This window comes from Lytechinus variegatus, chromosome 7 (assembly GCF_018143015.1).
Source record: "Lytechinus variegatus isolate NC3 chromosome 7, Lvar_3.0, whole genome shotgun sequence".
Lineage (NCBI taxonomy): Eukaryota > Metazoa > Echinodermata > Echinoidea > Temnopleuroida > Toxopneustidae > Lytechinus > Lytechinus variegatus.
This window is the reverse complement of record NC_054746.1, coordinates 30,902,771-30,922,479: the sequence shown is the minus strand read 5'-3', so window position 1 is coordinate 30,922,479 and position 19,709 is coordinate 30,902,771. Positions and strand designations below refer to the sequence as shown.

General features: G+C 37.6%; 1 protein-coding gene and 1 long non-coding RNA gene across 2 annotated transcripts; one reads left to right on the top strand and one right to left on the bottom strand.

Moving 5' to 3' along the window:
• Positions 1 to 215: 215 nt before the first annotated feature.
• On the bottom strand, positions 216 to 14,464 carry LOC121418993. The gene is made up of 9 exons (XM_041613245.1): positions 14,051 to 14,464; positions 13,356 to 13,403; positions 12,463 to 12,680; positions 10,842 to 10,931; positions 9,913 to 10,063; positions 8,342 to 8,527; positions 4,996 to 5,316; positions 2,181 to 2,386; positions 216 to 935 (listed from the first exon to the last, which is right to left on the bottom strand). Exons 1-9 carry the CDS (start codon positions 14,424 to 14,426, stop codon positions 618 to 620), a joined length of 1,914 nt encoding a protein of 637 aa, XP_041469179.1. The 5' UTR covers positions 14,427 to 14,464; the 3' UTR covers positions 216 to 617.
• Positions 14,465 to 14,718: 254 nt separating this feature from the next.
• Positions 14,719 to 17,152, top strand: LOC121418003. Its single transcript, XR_005970419.1, has 2 exons — positions 14,719 to 14,898; positions 16,639 to 17,152. It is a non-coding gene; the product is annotated as an uncharacterized LOC121418003 (long non-coding RNA).
• Positions 17,153 to 19,709: the final 2,557 nt, after the last annotated feature.

Sequence of the window (19,709 nt, the reverse complement as noted above, 5' to 3'; positions counted from 1 at the left end):
ATACTTCACCCTGACAATAAAGTGGGTCTTATTAAAAATAAAAAATATTGAAAAAATATTTTCATGAAAGTTTGTCATAGAGCATTGAGTTTTTATCTTATTTTTTGTTTAAATGTTCATTTTGTGGCGTCACAGACGAGTAGCCCCTTAATACGCCTTTTGATAATTAATGCCTAAAGTGCCATTTTCCCCCAAAATGGTTTTATTTGTCAGGTGGTGTATCCTCTGACACTCATTATTTACCCCCATCCCCTATAAGAAAATACGTTGATTCATAATGTGACATTGGAGAAATGAATTTGATGAAATCTATATTGCATGACATGATTATGGTGAGCTGCTCGCATATGACGTAATATTTACAAAAATCAAATCTCTCTTAATAAAATATTTCCTCTAATTGTTATACTTTGATTAAAACCAACTTGTAGTTCGGGTAACCTTCACCTCTTTAACGTCTATGGTATATAGTAAAATTCCGTAGGATAATTTTCTACTATATGGAGCCCCTCCCTCATTTTCTCCCCAAAAGGCACAGGTCCTAGTTGGCTTTAAGTGCCTTCTAATTCGTTTGTATTATGGTCGCAGGAAAACGAAACCCACATGTCTTGTCATTTCTACTCCTCTCTGAGCAAATCCAGAAATTTTTTCAGGACCTCTTCCCTACCAGAGAACCGTCTCTCTTCTTTGGCCCCGTCATGGGACGTTTGTAAGATCGCCTGTTTCTTGTTTGCTTCTAACTCCTCCCTTCTCTTTGCTGCGGCTCCTGCAGTGGTGTCTGGCTCGTAGTAGCAGTAAGTAGTCTCGATTGTGTGTTTGGCGGCTGGGTTGCTATCTTTATTGGGTTGAGGATACGCTCCAACCTTCTCGTCTGCGTTGTTAATATACGCAGTGTCTATTTTCAGAGTTTCTTCCTTAACAGTCATCCCATGCACCTGTAGAAAAAGTTTTAATTTCGAATGCATCCTACACTATTTTGCTAGAATCACGGCTACCATAAAGTTTCACTTTGTAATCTTCGGTAAGGCTATAATTTAAAGAATGCTAAATGACCAAACTTTGATACAAACCTCAATTGTTGAGAGCATAATTCAAAGAATTGCCGACCCTTTCTTGTAACTGTTCACAATCGACATTTCATGATAATACTTCCCATTATTCATCAATGCCATAATCATATCCAGTTGGTCTCATATTAAAGAAGATCAACTACTTTATGGTGTAATAGAAAATGAAGACGGATAATCGACCAATTCGAGATTTTCCTAGTTTTTATATCTAAAAATTCATAGGGCAAAAGGTTGCAGAATAGTACTGCTTTCTGGGATGTGTCGAATGGTACTGTTTTATTCCTGGTATCCATGTGATCACATGAGCTATGTATTTATGGAACTTACGATTTAAGAAGTTAGTTTTTGAGTAACTTGAATAACAATGTAATTTCAAAAGAAAACTTCCCTTTTCGGTAGGGGAGTGACTAGGGGAACCACTTTCCTTCTCCCGGATTTTATTGACATTATAGACAAAATTGGCCATGTAAACAGGAAAAGTCACTCTTGGTTATTTGTCGTATGCTCTATGTGTTGCCATTGCTTTCTAATAGTCCCTTTTCTGGTCCGGATTTTATGGCAAACATTAAAGACCCCAACGTGAAGCTAAAAGTGAAACGGACAAAATAATAGAAACTCTATTCACCACTTGTCATCTTAGCATTTTGCTTACAAAAAAAATGAACAGGTTTCTGCAACTGGCTTTGTGAGATTTTCAACGGCCTGAATTATGTAATGTGATACTGTGTCAGAAGGGTTATGAAGGTTTGCCTACAAACTGAATGCAGATATAAGCTGACCCAAATAAGAGGAAAATAACCTCATGCAAAGTTGTATAGATTAAACAAATCTATGCATGCAGAAAACGCTATTTGAAGAAAATCAAATGCGTAATGTGATAAGCACTAAAAATTCCCCAGTTTTCTGAGTACAAACCTATATGTAATTAATCACAACGTGATTTTTACGGTCCTTAGCTACTCTCCAGCATAGTATAATACTCGCCCGAGAAACGATGATAAATGCATAAACTTTGCATTGCTGTATTTTGTAATTAAATTGGTATATGATTTGTCAAGTTTACTTTTGGGTCCGATCTAGGTTTCCTCATTAGCGTCGCTGGAGACTTACCTGTTGACACGTTTGGGAGTATCTGAAGAGATAAAAGCTCGTCTCGGTAGGAAGGTAAATGGGATGCATGGGGGAGGCATCATTCCGGCAACAAAAGTAGAACTGAGAGGACGTCTCCCTGTATATCCCTTCTGGCAACATACCATTTTGTAAGATGTTATTGTTCTCTGCCCTCTCAGTATATTTCAGGTATCCCTCTGTGAACTCTGTAATGAAATTTGAAATAGTGTACATAAATATATTCACGACATCTTTGAAGTTTATTGATCCCAAATGACCTGCAAGCTTGCCTTCATAACCTAACATTACTTTATCACCTTGAAAATTGTTGATACCACAACATGATCAGAGTTTGTTGAACCAAAAGGCAATCAGACCTAGTTTGTGTCACCTGAAGTCTTGTCAAACACTGCCTTTGGGAAAGCGGCGCCCACGTCATGCACCTCTTGCTCCCTAAAGGCAGGCGAGATAAAAACTTGTAAACCGGTTTTCACAACGTACTTGTCTCTATATCTGGTGGTACCTTAGCAGGATTTATACAAAAAAAATCGTGGATGAAATTTCGATATGTATGTAACTAAACATGTAAAGGTTAATGTGATAGACACCGACTCTCATCCATGTCTAAAGAATGATTACTGCCTTGTTTACCTGAAAGATGTGAACTCAAAATGATTTTAAGATTGAACTACGTTGGTCTACAATGGATATTGCTCTTAGTTCGAGGAACCCACAAGAAGAAGTGTTAGGTCCAAAGTTTGAATAAGGTATATATATATATATATATATATATATATATATATATATATATATACATATTGTAAGAAATGGATGAAGAGAACAATGGTAGGCGTAGCTTAAATCAAGGTTCCCCAGAGCTATCTACCCTTTGGAAAAATTGGTGATGCCGAAAAAATGTCTCTGCCGGGAATCGAACCCGGGCCCCCAGCTTTGAACGCCGGTGCCTTAACCACTAGACCACAGAGACGGTTAGTAGCTAGGGCGAGCCCGATCCGATTGACCGTCAGATAGACAGATTTTCGACACTATACCAATTATATATTCCTTTGTCGGGTGAAGGTGAGTTTTGAACAATGACAAGCCGCCATGCCTCAGCTGGATCAAAGCTATTGCTCCGATACAGTACACATATGGGAGAAGAAATACAAATGTGTAAAGTTATACATGTACAACAGCTTTTGGCAACTCTTTTTTATTTAAATATTGTAAGAAATGGATGAAGAGAACAATGGTAGGCGTAGCTTAAATCAAGGTTCCCCAGAGCTATCTACCCTTTCGAAAAATTGGTGATGCCGAAAAAATGTCTCTGCCGGGAATCGAACCCGGGCCCCCAGCTTTGAACGCCGGTGCCTTAACCACTAGACCACAGAGACGGTTAGTAGCTAGGGCGAGCCCGATCCGATTGACCGTCAGATAGACAGATTTTCGACACTATACCAATTATATATTCCTTTGTCGGGTGAAGGTGAGTTTTGAACAATGACAAGCCGCCATGCCTCAGCTGGATCAAAGCTATTGCTCCGATACAGTACACATATGGGAGAAGAAATACAAATGTGTAAAGTTATATACATGTACAACAGCTTTTGGCAACTCTTTTTTATTTAAATATTGTAAGAAATGGATGAAGAGAACAATGGTAGGCGTAGCTTAAATCAAGGTTCCCCAGAGCTATCTACCCTTTCGAAAAATTGGTGATGCCGAAAAAATGTCTCTGCCGGGAATCGAACCCGGGCCCCCAGCTTTGAACGCCGGTGCCTTAACCACTAGACCACAGAGACGGTTAGTAGCTAGGGCGAGCCCGATCCGATTGACCGTCAGATAGACAGATTTTCGACACTATACCAATTATATATTCCTTTGTCGGGTGAAGGTGAGTTTTGAACAATGACAAGCCGCCATGCCTCAGCTGGATCAAAGCTATTGCTCCGATACAGTACACATATGGGAGAAGAAATACAAATGTGTAAAGTTATACATGTACAACAGCTTTTGGCAACTCTTTTTTATTTAAATATTGTAAGAAATGGATGAAGAGAACAATGGTAGGCTACAATGATTTAAGCTACGCCTACCATTGTTCTCTTCATCCATTTCTTACAATATTGCCAAAAGCTGTTGTACATGTATAACTTTACACATTTGTATTTCTTCTCCCATATGTGTACTGTATCGGAGCAATAGCTTTGATCCAGCTGAGGCATGGCGGCTTGTCATTGTTCAAAACTCACCTTCACCCGACAAAGGAATATATAATTGGTATAGTGTCGAAAATCTGTCTATCTGACGGTCAATCGGATCGGGCTCGCCCTAGCTACTAACCGTCTCTGTGGTCTAGTGGTTAAGGCACCGGCGTTCAAAGCTGGGGGCCCGGGTTCGATTCCCGGCAGAGACATTTTTTCGGCATCACCAATTTTTCCAAAGGGTAGATAGCTCTGGGGAACCTTGATTTAAGCTACGCCTACCATTGTTCTCTTCATCCATTTCTTACAATATTTAAATAAAAAAGAGTTGCCAAAAGCTGTTGTACATGTATAACTTTACACATTTATATATACATATATATATATATATATATATATATATACCTCGTTCAGACTAATATATCAATATGATATATTGAAAATACAAACGAAATCACATAAAAATTGATTGATGGTACGTCCTTTGAAAGTAGTGCAATAGCTTTGATAGGTCTGAACTCTCATTCATAGTTTGACTGCACCATTGTGATATTTTGACAAAGGGAAGAAGCATAAGATATTTGGGGTTAGGTATACGACGGGATATTTACCTCGAGGACAAGATGCACCATACTTGTAGATACAATAGGTGCCGGGCATCCAGTCCCAAGATGGGGCGTGTGGATCCGGAGACACCTGCTCCACATCCTTTACGCAGAACCATAACTTCGCGGCACTCTCAAAGATTTGGTCACTCAAATGTTGGGATGCCGTCCATTGATTCACACTGAATTCCATGAATCGCATTGACCTGTCACCTTCGTTCCATGTCATGTACTCTGTATTAGGGCAAGTTCCACTTGGGTACCTGGCTGGCTTTGGCAAGGCATACGTGCCATCTGGCCAGACTATAGGTACACGAACTTCCGGATCTGTAAAGAATAGACAGTTTCACATACGATTAGTGTGGTAGGATTTCAAAGTACAGCTCGGTAAAACTTCAAACCAGATTAATTGCATTTTTATTTCTATATGTAATGTTACATGTAAAACATTTAAAAGGAAAATTGTAAGAGAAACTATTTTCATTCAGTTAGTTTTGATAACTTCAGGTGATTGATTGCATATGAAAAACATGCAATTTGATGTAAGAAACAACAAGTAAGGTAACAAGTAAAGTAACACGTAAAGAATTATTATACTGTTCAAGAAGAAATTAAAGTTCTAGATGTCTCAGTCATGTCTTGTTATAACACTCCAGTCGGCATATTTAACGAGGCAGCATAATATTGAGGATTTTGAAATGTACAATAGTGACGATATTGATGTCCGTAGACAATATTGATTGCTTGCAAGAAAAAAGAAAGAACGAGAAATTTAGAGTACATGGTTTCACTTTCTATAAGTAACCTTTTCTAGAAGAAATAATAGCATATTTTAGCATCCACTTCGCAGACGCCTTTTTTGAACGTCGAGAATATATTGCAAATGCCCGCCAAATCATAACGGACAGATTAGAGGTCATTGTCAAAAGTTAATGAACCGGGACAGCACATCGTCTTAAGATTCAAACCAGACGAAAAATGAAAATAGTTATGTCGTTTTTTTTCCAGAGTCCAGATCGACACTGTTGTTTTGATTAACCTTTTTTTTTTTTTAACAAAGGCTGCTTTTTTTGTTAAGGGCTTTGACTAAATATTATCAGCGATAGAGATAGCGTCTGTGAAGTAATTGCTAAAATGTACTTATGTTCTCATTATAGATAAAATAGAAGATTGGAAATTTATTTCAAAGGCTAGATGATTTTTCAGGGGATACTGCTCTTTCCCACCTAGCTCTGGTTGCAGCCATGGAGATGGTTTATTTACATGAAATTATGTCTAATCCTTTTTTTATTACAATATTGTAGAATGACCCATATAAAAAGAAGTATATTCAACACTAACACAGTGGGATGGGATGGATATGTGGCCTAAATAAATAATGTTAGCGCGAAAAAGCGTAATTCGAAAAATCGCGAGTAAAAACTAGACTTTTTTTGCCTGGGGACTGAAAAATGGAAGAACTGTCGCGATCCTGACCGCCAGCCAATCGCAGTTCTTTTTGCTTTTTTTGAAGATTAATTGTAATTATTTGCTGAGCACTGTGTGTGAGGGAGAGGGTGTGTGTGCGGTGTGCGTGTGCAAGTGAGTGTGGGTGGGTGTGTGAGGGTGAGGATGTTTGGGAGGATGGGTGTGAATGTGTGTGTGTGAATCCTCTCTCGATTTGAAAAGCGATGTTTTTCTATCCCACGATTGTCGAAAGCAATAATTGATGTGGATGATGTCTGAAGGTTTGAAGTGAAAGGATGCGTTTGCATGTGCACATTGTACACTGCGCTACTTTTTACAAAGGTCGGGCGGCCGTGATCTGGCAAAACTACGTAAGTCATTTTTTGGCGTTTTTCAGTTTTTTAGTGTTTCTTATAATATTGAATACGCTCTTTCATCTGTCAAAATTTCAAATTCTAACTCCAATTATTTTGGGAGATTCGAAACCCAGTTTTTGTAAAATTCTCTAAAAAATCACTAAATTTAAAAGGCAGAACTACGTAAGTCGACTTACAAAAGTAGTTTTTCAAGCTTTGACGAGAATTAAAAGGCAAAACTATGTAAGTCTACTTACGTAGTTTTGCCAGAACAATAGCCGCAAAAGAAGAAGGTGATTTATCAGGCAAAACTACGTATCTCCCAAATTCTGCATTTTACCGGTCGCCCTCGTAAATTATACCGCAGAGCGAACGCGCAGCTAACTGTCTGCATGATGGTCTGCCGCCGCGGCTGCACATGCGTTTGCCGATTGTGTGTGCATGCTTCAATGTGTGTAACGTATGTGCTTTGCGTTTTTTTTGAAAATGCGCGGCAAAGACACCGGATAGTTTTGCCTGATAATTTCGCAATGTTTAAGAGATACGTAGTTTTGCCTGATAAAACTTTGCCATGCGTAGGACATACGTAGTTTTGCCTGATAAACATTTGCCACGCGGCCGCGTACCTTGTGACATACGTAGTTTTGCCTGATAAACATTTGCCACGCGGCCGCGTACCTTGTGACATACGTAGTTTTGCCTGATAAACATTTGCCACGCGGCCGCGTACCTTGTGACATACGTAGTTTTGCCTGATAAACATTTGCCACGCGGCCGCGTACCTTGTGACATACATAGTTTTGCCTGATAAGTTAGAACATACGTAGTTTTGCCTGATAAAAAGCTCGGAGTGTGTCATCGATTTTATCAGGCAAAAGTGCGTATGTTTTAAAAAAAGTGGAAAATTAGAAGATTAAATGAGTAAATCAACTAGTTTGGTGCCAATAGCTTATACAAGTTCCGCAGATCAAAGGAAAACCCAAAAAAAATCGATATACCATTTTCCACTTTTCCAAGAAAAGCAAAAGAAGCAATGTAAAATATTCAAGCTCGAATATCTCGGAATGGCAAAAAAGGAGATACGTAGTTTTGCCAGATCACGGCCGCGGGATAATGGGTACTACATGACTAAGGAAAAAAAACGGCTATTTTAAAAAGATCAATATCAGCCATTCGATATAAAACAAAAAAAATAATCAACTACAATAATCTTCGGTAAAGGAAATAATCTGTTGTCTCACGATGCGGCAAACTGAAATTGCGTCGTTTCGACTGCACTTCCTATTCTTCGTCAGGCAATAAAGTAGACAATCGCTACGTGCGCCTTTTAATCCGGTTGCGCGGTGGAAATAATATATAAACTTCGCTGTTTTCTCGCGCACATTTGCATGTTTTTCTTATATTCTCGTCGTTTACTCTATAATAATTTGAATTTAAGAATGCGTAAATTAAAGTAATTTAAAGATTCGAAGCTGATTGAGGAAATTGTATCTCTAATGATTGAGTTTCCCTAATGAGTGAATTCATAGGGCATTATAATTTTTACGTGCCTTGAGTGGCTGGAGTTATTTTCTTATATTCGATGTATCCGGTGTAGGCCTTCAAGAGGTTGGCAGACATTGCGGTCCTATCCCATCCAACAGGGCAGACGGTTCCTTCATGAGACTTCTGTGATGTCCAATATCTGTCATCCGCCAGTAATTCATTCAGCCCAATCAATTTCAGGTTGATGGGTTCTTAAATTAATTTAAGAAAAAGAGAAACCAACATTTTTAAAAATACTACAGCCAGAATATTAACTGCAAAATATATTGCCATGGTTAGTCTAGTATACATGCACTGTATAATAAAGGAAGAAAAAAAGAAAAATCTAACATCCAAAATACCTTACCTTTGTACTCTAAATTAATGTTGTGGATGTATCTATTCGCATAAACAATTCTGCCGTTAATTACTAGTTCCAGCAATTATTCTGATACAAAAGGAAGCAAATTTGCACATTACTTTTTATATTTTGGTTGTAAGGTGCAAATTTGCTCCACAAAATAAACTAATTAAAAAACTGAGTATTTTTTATTGATTGAAATCAATCTTTAAAACAAATATGAAAACCAGCGACGACAAAAGCTAGACTGCATCTTTCACACTGTTTTTCGGTCATCTTTTATCGTTGAAGACTGAAAATGATCTATTTAATAGGGATGTTCAATACAGCATAAAATCGTTATCTAAAACGCCAAACACTTTATTAAAGCCTGTCACTGTAACAACTATTGTTTCAAACAATTTTTTTAATGTTTTAAGCGTAAATGTTTAAAGCAGCCAACCAGCTGGCCCATGCCACAATGCGTAATCTTTGCATTAGACGTATTACTGACGTTTCGCATAATGTTCAGCATCAGACTCGAAAAGGCAAAGACAAACCCTGCAGCCTCGTAGTAGTATTCCTATATTATGAATCGAAAATGACCAAGTGTTAAACACACACACACTCACACACACACCCACACACACCCTCACACTCCCACACACACATACCTTATTTTACGTGACTAGCCAATTACGTTCTCAATTTGAATTACATGTGCTCACCATTTTTATGGGGGCGGGGCTTGATGCCCGATAAACCTTCCCCGTATACAGCCTTGTCTGTTTGAGTTCAAATTTACTTTTTGGTACAACTTTTGTTGTATGTTGGAAGCGATCAAACGATTGATCAGACAACAAAGTTTCATTTTAAAATTTTCTTCGATGCACGTTCACTTTTGCTTTCGACAATTTGGACAAATAAAAAGTCAAAACCTTTTTTTTATCTCCATGCATTGTTGAAAAATTCGTCCAGCATTTCCTCGTTTTATTCAGACTATATCAGTTTGGCATAACATCAGTAACCTATGCATGATATTAGATCATCGGATTTCAGGGGAGCGTTTGATGAAAGGACTTGTCGGACGTTTTATCCGACAAGTCCCATTTTATCCGACAGTTACCATAGGAACAGTGCCTTTCAGCCAATCAAAATCATGGAAAGATGTCAGATCTGACAACTTGTCGGATGAAAATATTGATGAAACGCTCCCCTGGTCTATATTGTCCTAACGCCCTGATGGGTGCCACTCACCCTGTAACGCCAGAGTTCCCACCTGGAAGGCTGTGCTTGTACTTTCAAACTTTTCTTGTGAGGTCTTGTCTGCATTGAATCTACTGATGTCAACCGATACCGATGCAGAGGCGATCTTGTAATGTCCCCCAAAGCTCAAGCTGTCCGAATTCTTTTAAATGGGGGAGTGAAGAGAGTTTGGTTCACTCATTGTTGAAGTTTCAGTATGAATTGTGATTCATGTTCATTATGTCAGAAATATCATGACGTGCGTATTACAGTACAAAATATAATACATGTAACGGAGGGCATTAGTATGAATATACGCACGAGGTTCCTATATAACAGCCGAGGGCATTTGGACTGGTTGAAAGGCAACAAGGGTGTGTGATAATTATACCTGAGTAAAATGATGTATTGTATATTTCATCAAATAACATTGTGGATCATTGTTATTTGATAATCCAACCTCATCTCAAAACCACGATCGGTCCATTGGATCAGTCATTAGTTCCAGCCATAAGCAATTCATTTTTCTTTCGCTAAAAAAAGGCGACTGGTCTGGTGATATATTCTTAGACAATTGTCATTCGAATTTGATCCATATTACCGTTGTAAATTATAATGTACACAGACGCTTATTTCGCAATAGCGTTCAATAACAGAAATTCAATATAGGCAAAAGGGGGTCCTGTCCCAAGTTGATTCCCAATGGGAATCCACAGATTGAAATCATTAATCCGATGCCACAAATAAATTAAAACAAAAATAATTATTATTTTCTATTTACTTTTGTAGCTTGTTTCCTGTTTATAGGAAACATTTTGAAGAAACCTGTAAACAATGAAAATGATGGTGGCTAGTTTGTGTGATTCCTTTCTTTGAAGACAGTAGATTTTAGTCATCAAAAATGTTTCAAGAGTGAGGGAACATATCCAAAATAAATCTACCTGCTTTGAAGCCTGTTTGATAAAGGATGATGTGGTTGTACGATTCGTTGAACCGGAACGCATTCCTGCATCCAGCTCCATCACAACGTGCTATGATACAAGAAAGTAAGTGTATGAATAAAAAATACCCGCTCAATTCCATACGCCTAGAATATTCGTAACAGTTTTCTGTATGTTAGTTGTGAAAGAATGAATAAAGAATTTGGACAAATGATTTGCAACGAAAACATTTTCCTCGTATTCGACCTAGCTCTTTTCATTCATCATAATTTCTACTTTTTAGTCATTCATCTTTTCAGTAAGGCCCCCATTCCACAGAACGGAGACCATTGAAAGACCACTGAAAGACTTGAAATTGGTGAGGTCTTACAGCGGTCTTCAAGATCACTGAAATTTGTCGTCTATTTGGAATGGCTCAGAAAGATCCCTCAAAGAACTCTGAAAGACTCATGGATATTTCTTGTCTTGCGGGTCTTAGACTAGTCCTATAGAATCTTTCAATGGTCTTTCGGAGATCTTTTGTGCAACAAGTGATCTTTTAGAATTCTTTCCATGGCCATTGCCTGGTCTTCGAATGATCTTTCAATGATCTCTCATGAGTCCTACAGTGGTCTCCGCAAAAATTTTAAGAGACTGCCGAAAGACCATTGAAAGACTATTAAGACCTCTGAAAGTTAATCAAAAGACCACTGAAAGACTGCTGGAAGACCACTGAAAGACCATTTTCCTGTAAGACCTTTGTTAGACGATTTTGAACCGTTTCAAAAAGTTTTGGAGCCCATGCAGACAACTAAGACCACTGAAAGATTGGTCAGGACTCGTGTAAGACCTCAAAGACCATTGTAGAATCATTGAGAGACCTCTAAGGCCCCCATTCCACAGAATGGAGACCGTTGAAAGACCACTGAAAGACCTAAAATTTGTGAAGTCCTACAGCGGTCTTCAAGATCACTGAAATTTGTCATCTCTGTGGAATGGCTCAGAAAGATCCCTCAAAGAACTCTGAAAGGTTGATGGATATTTCTGGTCTTACTGGTCTTAGACTAGTCCTATAGAGATCTTTCATTGGTCTTTCAGAGATCTTTGAATGATCTTTCAATGATCTCTCACGAGTCTTACAGAGATCTTCGCAAAAATCTTGAGAGACTGTCGAAAGATCATTGAAAGACTATTAAGACCGTTGAAAGTTCACCGAAAGACCGCTGAAAGACCACTGAACGACCATTTTCCTGTAATACCGTTGTGAGACTGTTGTGAACCGTTCACAAAGTTTTGGTGCCCATGAAGACCACGAAGGCCACTGAAAGATTGGTCAAGACTTGTGTAAGACCTCAAAGACCATTGTAGGTTCACTGAAAGACCTCTGAAAAATCAACCAAAATTCATGGTCTTTCAAAGGTCTTTCAGCGGTCTTGATCTCAGTGGAATGGGGGTTTAAAAGATCAACCAGAATTCATGGTCTTTTAGCGGTCCTGTTCTCTGAGGAATGGGGCTTTAATCTGCATATTATCCTGTTATATACCAATCGATTCATTTCAATCTTGATATCACTGCTCTTTCTTTTCAAACGGACTATACGAGTAGAAAAAAAATCATATTTACGATTCATTTCCCAACTTACCGTTCCCCATCTATCAATGAAGTCCATGTATTTCTGCGTATTGGCTTCGTATGTGGCAGGTAGATCACAGATGGCAGCGTAAAAACTGCGGGTGATATTGAAGCCATCGGCTTTAGCCAGTTCTGACATGTACCTGATACTCCCGAAGTTTGTTATTGTCTCCTTGGTGAAATACACATTGCCCCCACTCTCTTGGTCTTTCGCAATTTTCTTATAATCTGGAGCAGATAAGAAGACTCAATATTGTGCTGTTGCACAAAGGACGTACAATTATAATAGCTTTAGCTCTATATGGTAACTACCATGGTAACGAAGTTCAGCAGCCAATCAAAATTAAGATATCCATTGTAGTGATCATAATCGTCTTTATGAGACAGACATTATTTGACTTCGTAACCCCAATAGTGCACAGTTCAAACCGAAGTTTTTAGGTCCACCTTAACCAGATAGGGCCAGTAATGAAAATTATGAAATTTAACCATTTTGTTATTTTAAAACATTTTTTCTTCAAAATCTTAACATGCTTAATAACCATGTGTCATGCACTGACTGCATGTGCATGAGCAATCATTCTATTCTTTAAACCCTGGTCCATAATCTTCGAACGTTTCAGGATATAATTGTCTCAATCATGTTGTCATTGAAAGGGGATTTTTTTTTCTTTCAGACCAGTGTGTTATGTTCGTTTGAACCACTGTTACCAGTATTATTCTGCACTGATTGTTAATTTTTTTCATGAATTGACTTTTTTATGAATGTTTTCCCCGAATAAACAAACTGTCATGACTGTATAGGTCCCAGCTCATTGTTTTAACTCTAGAAGACACTGAGATGTTCGTACACCATATATCGTTCATAAACTAGGTGAAAATAAGCAAAGATGTATTCCTTACCATGGCTGCCAGCAAATTTGACCGAAGCAAAGACGGCGTTTAAACTGGCTGTTAGGTGACAAATTTGGGAAAAGTACATTAATCACATTAATTTGACCAAAGATCGTGTGGGAGGGGGGCACAAAAATGTCAGATTATTTGTTTATACTTCTTTTGCTTCTTCCTACTCCTGTTCTTTTTCTTCTTCCTTTTTCCTTCTGTCGATTTCCTCCAGTCCTGGAGAAATGTGGGATACATTAGGTTTGCATGAGGAGCGGTTTACTAGAAATATGGCAAAGGGGCAAGTATGCCTCTGGACAAGTGCATAAGTTTTTAATTTTATTCTGGAAGGATGGGTTACGAGCTTTGCGAATTGCTATCAGAAAACAAACAATGTCTATACGCCACCAATGACCCGTCGTACAAAAAAATGCGAACGATAAAAACACATACTTTTCATGCTCAGCAATGCATTTTCTCAGGATTGAAAGAAAGCTTCCCATATCAATTAATTGTTGACTTGCTTTATTTTCATAATACGAGGGGAGGAATTGTCGAGAAATTAGAAATCGATATAACGAATACAAAGGAAGTTTTCTTTGTTTGCTCTTATCCTTTTAATGTTTGGCACTCTATGAATCAAGAACATAAAATGTTACCGAAAGTTATTTGTACCAAATAAGAGATCGCAAGATCCTTTTGATTTATTAACTCACCCGATTCCTGCACCAAGTTGCTGAGAGAGTTTGCGTAGCTTTTCGCTCCAGAAAAGATCGATTGTACATCTGTTGTGTATTCGGTGTCTCGTGGCACGTACTCCACCTCGTCCGGCACGCTGAATCGGTTGTCTTTTGTTTTCTTATTTTGACGGTACGTGAGCTCTAAGATCTTCCTAGTCCCATGGAGTCCAGGATCGGCTCCACCAAGGTTCGCAGAGTCACCTTCTGGGTTTCCCATCACTAGGTTGTACCCGACGCCGATGTAGTCCATGCTATTTGGGATAACAGGTGTTACCGCGGCGCTGTCGACTGCGGCTACGAGCATGGTGGTCATGAAGACCAGCACACAACGGCCTGCAGTGTGGCTTGCCATTTTTAGTTGACTGAGAATGGTTCTGAGAAGTTTGAATCTGCAAGAACAAACAACGCCAAATGCCATTGTGGAAGTTTAAGTGTTGTAACATGAAACATTATAAAGACGGTGTACATTTCCATGTTCACTACTAAGGAGCTAAGGGTCTCCAGTACTTGGGCCCCTTTAGGTATGCATTACTATAGATTTCAGGTTATATTCGCTTCGAGAATTACCATAGACAGACATAATGAAATGAATAATAGCTGGATTTATAAAGCACTTTTTGCCTGAGGATACAAAACGCTGATACAGTCAGACCGCAGCTCGCGCGATAATGAGCATATTCACGAAGATTTATTCAGCGGCCCTCTAGCGGTCTCCGAAGGAAAACGTGCGATCAATTTGGCTTGATTTTCCCAGTGATTTGGAGGGGCTGAAGTTATAGCTCTGTACTGGTCGCTAACTTCAGTTTACGTCGAAACGAATTGTGGTAAGTTATTCTCAAGGCCTTCATCTACATTTTGATATATAATTTTTAATATTTCGACATTTTCAACCTACCATTTTTACCTGTTTAATTGATGCTTATTTTAGTAATATTTTAACTACGATTTTGTAGTCGGAATTTCACTTTTGGTTCCTGACTTTGCTACATAACCAAATTGTTTCGATCGGGGTTTTTTATGAAGAAGAAAAGTCACTGTTCAAAATATGTCAGAACCAATTTGACGCAAACTCGCCTTATATTTTTATTTTAGAGAAAATGATACCCTAAAAATCAAGAAATTTACGTTTTACCCGGAAGTAACCTTCGCGTTCACTCTACGATGGCGCGAAATAATGCTAAAATTGCGTTCGTCGCGTCGCGGGTTGGTAGGATTTCTTCTTTGGTCCCATACGTTGAAACTTCTGTAATGATGACAGATGGCTCGCATTATTTATGTGACTGTGGACGGTGGACCTGTTTTTATTTATATTAAGTCTTAATTACAAATAAAAACAGGTCCACCGTCCACAGTCACATAAATAATGCGAGCCATCTGTCATCATTACATACGTTGAAACTTCTGTAATGATGACAGATGGCTCGCATTATTTATGTGACTGTGGACGGTGGACCTGTTTTTATTTGTAATTAAGACTTAATATAAACGAAGCTCAATAAGTAGATGTCTTCTAAAATTTATTTAATGATTATCAGGTTTCCGAATTCCATGAAGCTTTTATAGATTGAGATATTTCTTGATTTATGTTTAAAAAAAGTTAACCATTTTCTTAATAATTAATTAGGCCTAGTCGAAGTTGAGTCCCATGATGATTTTTGCCACAGGCTGTGGTTAAGAATGAAATGATGATTATTTTAGACAGTCTACTCTATAGACAATAAACAATTTAAAGTCAACTAAAAAGTTTGGTACTACCGTACTCAGTAGTATTTATAAACCATTTTGTTCAAATAAAAAAAATGTGGCTGTCGCAGACAGTACAGTATGATGGGGTGTCCAAACTTCGCGCACTTTTCAAAAATATTCATCAGGCTCAATTTTGTTCACAAAATATTCATAATTTATACAAAACCAATTTAAGAAATAGTTACCACATTGACGGCAAGATCGTAAATTATAAAATCATGGACGAAAATGTGAAGTAGGTCAAGGGGTTTCGCCGTTATCGCGATCTCAAAATTCTATTCCGATCGGCGAATGCAGGCTGTGCTGGAAAACCGTTCAGAAAAAGTGTGACCTAACTTCGCGCACCAAAGCTTTTGTGGAGATTTAAACAAAAACTCAAGCTCAAGAAGTGAAATATTTATATCAGATTGATGGCAAAATGCTATGGAATCGGTTAGTACCATATTTAACTTCCATTTTTGATGATTTCTGCTTGCAAAATGGTGATATCGTGATGCTTGTTGATTTCCTCAAAACGGGCGCTAGCGGTGACAAATTTGCCGATCTTTCGCCAATATTTTCATGAATACTGGACTAATCCTAAAGAAACTTTCAGCGAAGGGTAATTTTAGGTCGCTTTTCACATTGATGATGTCAGATTTTAAGGATATTGGCAAGTTTTTTAGATAATGACCGTCCGCGAAGTTTGGACACGCCCGAAGTTTGGGCTCACTGCCATACTACGTGTATTAGTCTCTTACATGCATCTTACATGTACTTTGAATGATTATTTAGTAATTTAGACTATTTATCTCTTTTTTTGTCTCTTCTACACACAGATCTGCACACTTGCTGACTTCTGGTCCCTGCTCGCTACTTCACTCTGGGAGATGATCCTCATGTAATGGTCGGACTGATTTGGACAAAGCCATTTTTCATTTGCAAATTTTGAAGTGATAATGATACAACAGAAAATTGATCTTTATCAATATTGGAAACAAGAAAATTTGAGCACAGTTTTGGAGAGGACTAAGAATACTGACTTTGACAGGAATACAGCTTGACAAAAATAAGAATACACAATTTAAAACCAAAGAACAGTTTTAATGTTACTTATGGCGCATTGCAAGAAACTTTCTACTCATTTACACATTCCAAAATCAAGGGTAAGTCCTTTGCTTAAACACAAACATGTAGTTGATTTGCAATTGAACATAAGTTTCTTGCAATGCCCCATAATTATATTTTGTTCTCAAGCAACTCTGTTAATGTTATCCAATGTGCTGAAGGTTAAGTGTTTATGTATGTTCACAATTTTTTCTCAAAAGTTATAATATATTTGTCCTTTTAAACGTGGACGGTATTCGAATGTGGTTACGCTTTGTTTTTTTCCACAGTAATTATTGCATGTGTGAACAGAAGTGAAATATTTGTTGCGAAGCACTGTGTGAATGTTGTGTGATCATGGAGCTATGGTGTGATGATATTATGATTAATTCATCATTTTTGTTGTAAGACTGTAAACCTAGTGGATGTGAGGGAGTGGCCTGGATGAAAGGAAAGTGAACATGTGTCCAATTACTGATTTGCACACTTTAAGACAATTTTGTTCGTGGATAAATATTAATGTGCATTCCCTACATTCCATGCAAAGAGTAAAGGAGAGGTCCACCCCAACAAAAAAGTAATTTGAATTTAAAGAAAAATAAAGTATTGCAGAAAATTTAATAAACATTATGATTCAAAATTTAGAAAATTATAATTTTGACATTTAGAAATTTGCCTAATTTCATTAAACAATTATATGCTCATCTTGGTCAAGGTGCAAATTACAGAACTGATTATGTCACACACACTCTAATTTCTTGTGTATTTTTTTGTTTGATACCTGTTCATGACATGTATGTTTTATTTTGATTTTCTCATTTTCTTTGACAAATTTTGAGAGATTTTAATTCCTCCATTAACATTTGTAGTTTCCATGAATGTAACCTATTGTGACTCGAAGAGTTTTTATAACAAATTTGCTAAAATTGATATACCGGTAATAAAATGCAACCAAAATTTAGAAAGTAATGTGATGCGAATGACATAATCAACTCTATTTGCATACCATTGTTTTGTGTATATAACTGTTTTGTGTTAAAAAAGGGAAATTTCTCTATTCAAAGAATTTTTGTTGATGTGCACTTGACCTTTAACTCACTTCCCTTCCCACCTCTGCCCAAATAAGTGTAATCAAGAACCTGAAATCAAGTGATTGCGAAGAAGTAAGATTTATTCATAGCTCCATGATTTAATAATACAGCCCTTAATAGAAATTCACATGAAAGTAAAAAAAGAGAATAAAGCTGGGTAGGAACGGGGGAGGAATAGGATTTAAAGAAAAAGCCAAAATATATTCCCCACCCCGAAAAAAAAATCACTCAGTCGGGTTCGAACCAGGGTCCCTGCACACGTCAAACATAGTGTCTACGCAAGTCGCCACAGATCGCTTTCGTAGCACTTCCGGGTTTTTAATGCTATATAAAATGTTGTAAGTCTGTGCGCCGCTGTTGACCAATCAGAACGCGTCGGCAATTGTACTGCAATTCCAATCATTTTGCGATGGACATTGCCGTGGTTTTTTGTGGTTCCTGACTTTGCTACATCATGAAATTTCATAATTTTTTTTTGTCGTAAAGAAGAATATCTACGCTTTACATTGATTATAATATCAATTTGACGCAAGTGTGATTTCTATGCAAAAATACGCTCCGTTTATTCACACATATTTCTTGAAAAAAATCCTTTTTTCTAAGCTAAATATCGGTCTTCAAAATACGTCAAATGTGCATTTTATTCAATTGATCAGAAATTTCAAAGCCTTATCTATAAAATTAGACCAATTTTGTGAGGAATAAACGATTCTAAGAGCAAAAAACATCGATCGGAAAGTTCGTCTTCACAGCTCATTACGTATGCATAACCACGGACGGCTATGCATACCGCTGAATAAAATAGAGCACTTTCGGACGGGCTGCGGACTGACTGGATATTATTACCCCGGCTTTAGCTACGCTTTCCATAGGCGCTCAAGACAATCGAGAAATTTCTTCCTACCGGGTACCCATTGACCTCACCTGGGTTGAATGCAGCACAGTGTAGGTAAATTTATTGTTCAAGGAAAACACGTCATGGCTGGGAATCGAACCCACGTCCCTCAGAACGAGATACAAGAGTCATAGCCACTAGACAACGACGCCTCTTTTAGTACAAACATTGCACATGACTCGATTCTTGATTATCTTTCATTAAACAACTGAGCATTTATTTTCTTTGAATTATTTGCCTGATTTATCTCCCATTATTATTATACGATGTTCGTACTCAGATCGATGACAGTTTTCTCTTTAACAAATATATTGTTTACTTTATAAAGTATTGGACTGTCAGGTTGTTTCCTTGTATGCTAGTTTAATTATATTGTGCGCCAAAGTAGTATACCAGGGTGTTCCACAAAAGATGGAACAGTGGGTTTAAAGTACTTTTCCCTTTGTCTTTAATTCTTATTTTATTTTTAACGAAGAAAATGATGCCAAGTTTATTGAATTTGGTTTCGTTCTTTTTCAAATACATACATTTTAAAGAAAGATATTTTCAACCAAACGTTCTACTTTTCTTCGGTACCCGGGTGCATTCATGACAAATGCAAAAAGTGAATTCTTAGCAGTCGGTAATTTCATAGCATTGAATTATATACTTAAGTTTGATGAGTATAAAGATAATCAGAGCCTTGTCACAAACGTTTGTTCTCTTCATTGCTTCGTTTATCGACAACATTATGACTTTGAAAAGGTCCAACATTCCATCACATGTTTTATGAATCTTATTAAAAGTTTTCTTGATATTAAGAACTAATTATCTGGTT

Excerpts from the sequence above, each read along its gene's own strand:
- LOC121418993 (XM_041613245.1), bottom strand. The coding sequence starts at position 14,426 with ATGGCAAGCCACACTGCAGGCCGTTGTGTGCTGGTCTTCATGACCACC. Across the intron at positions 13,404-14,050 it reads CAACTTGGTGCAGGAATCGG|CCAGTTTAAACGCCGTCTTT; the intron begins GTGAGTTAATAA and ends GTCACCTAACAG. Across the intron at positions 10,932-12,462 it reads TCATTGATAGATGGGGAACG|CACGTTGTGATGGAGCTGGA; the intron begins GTAAGTTGGGAA and ends CTTGTATCATAG.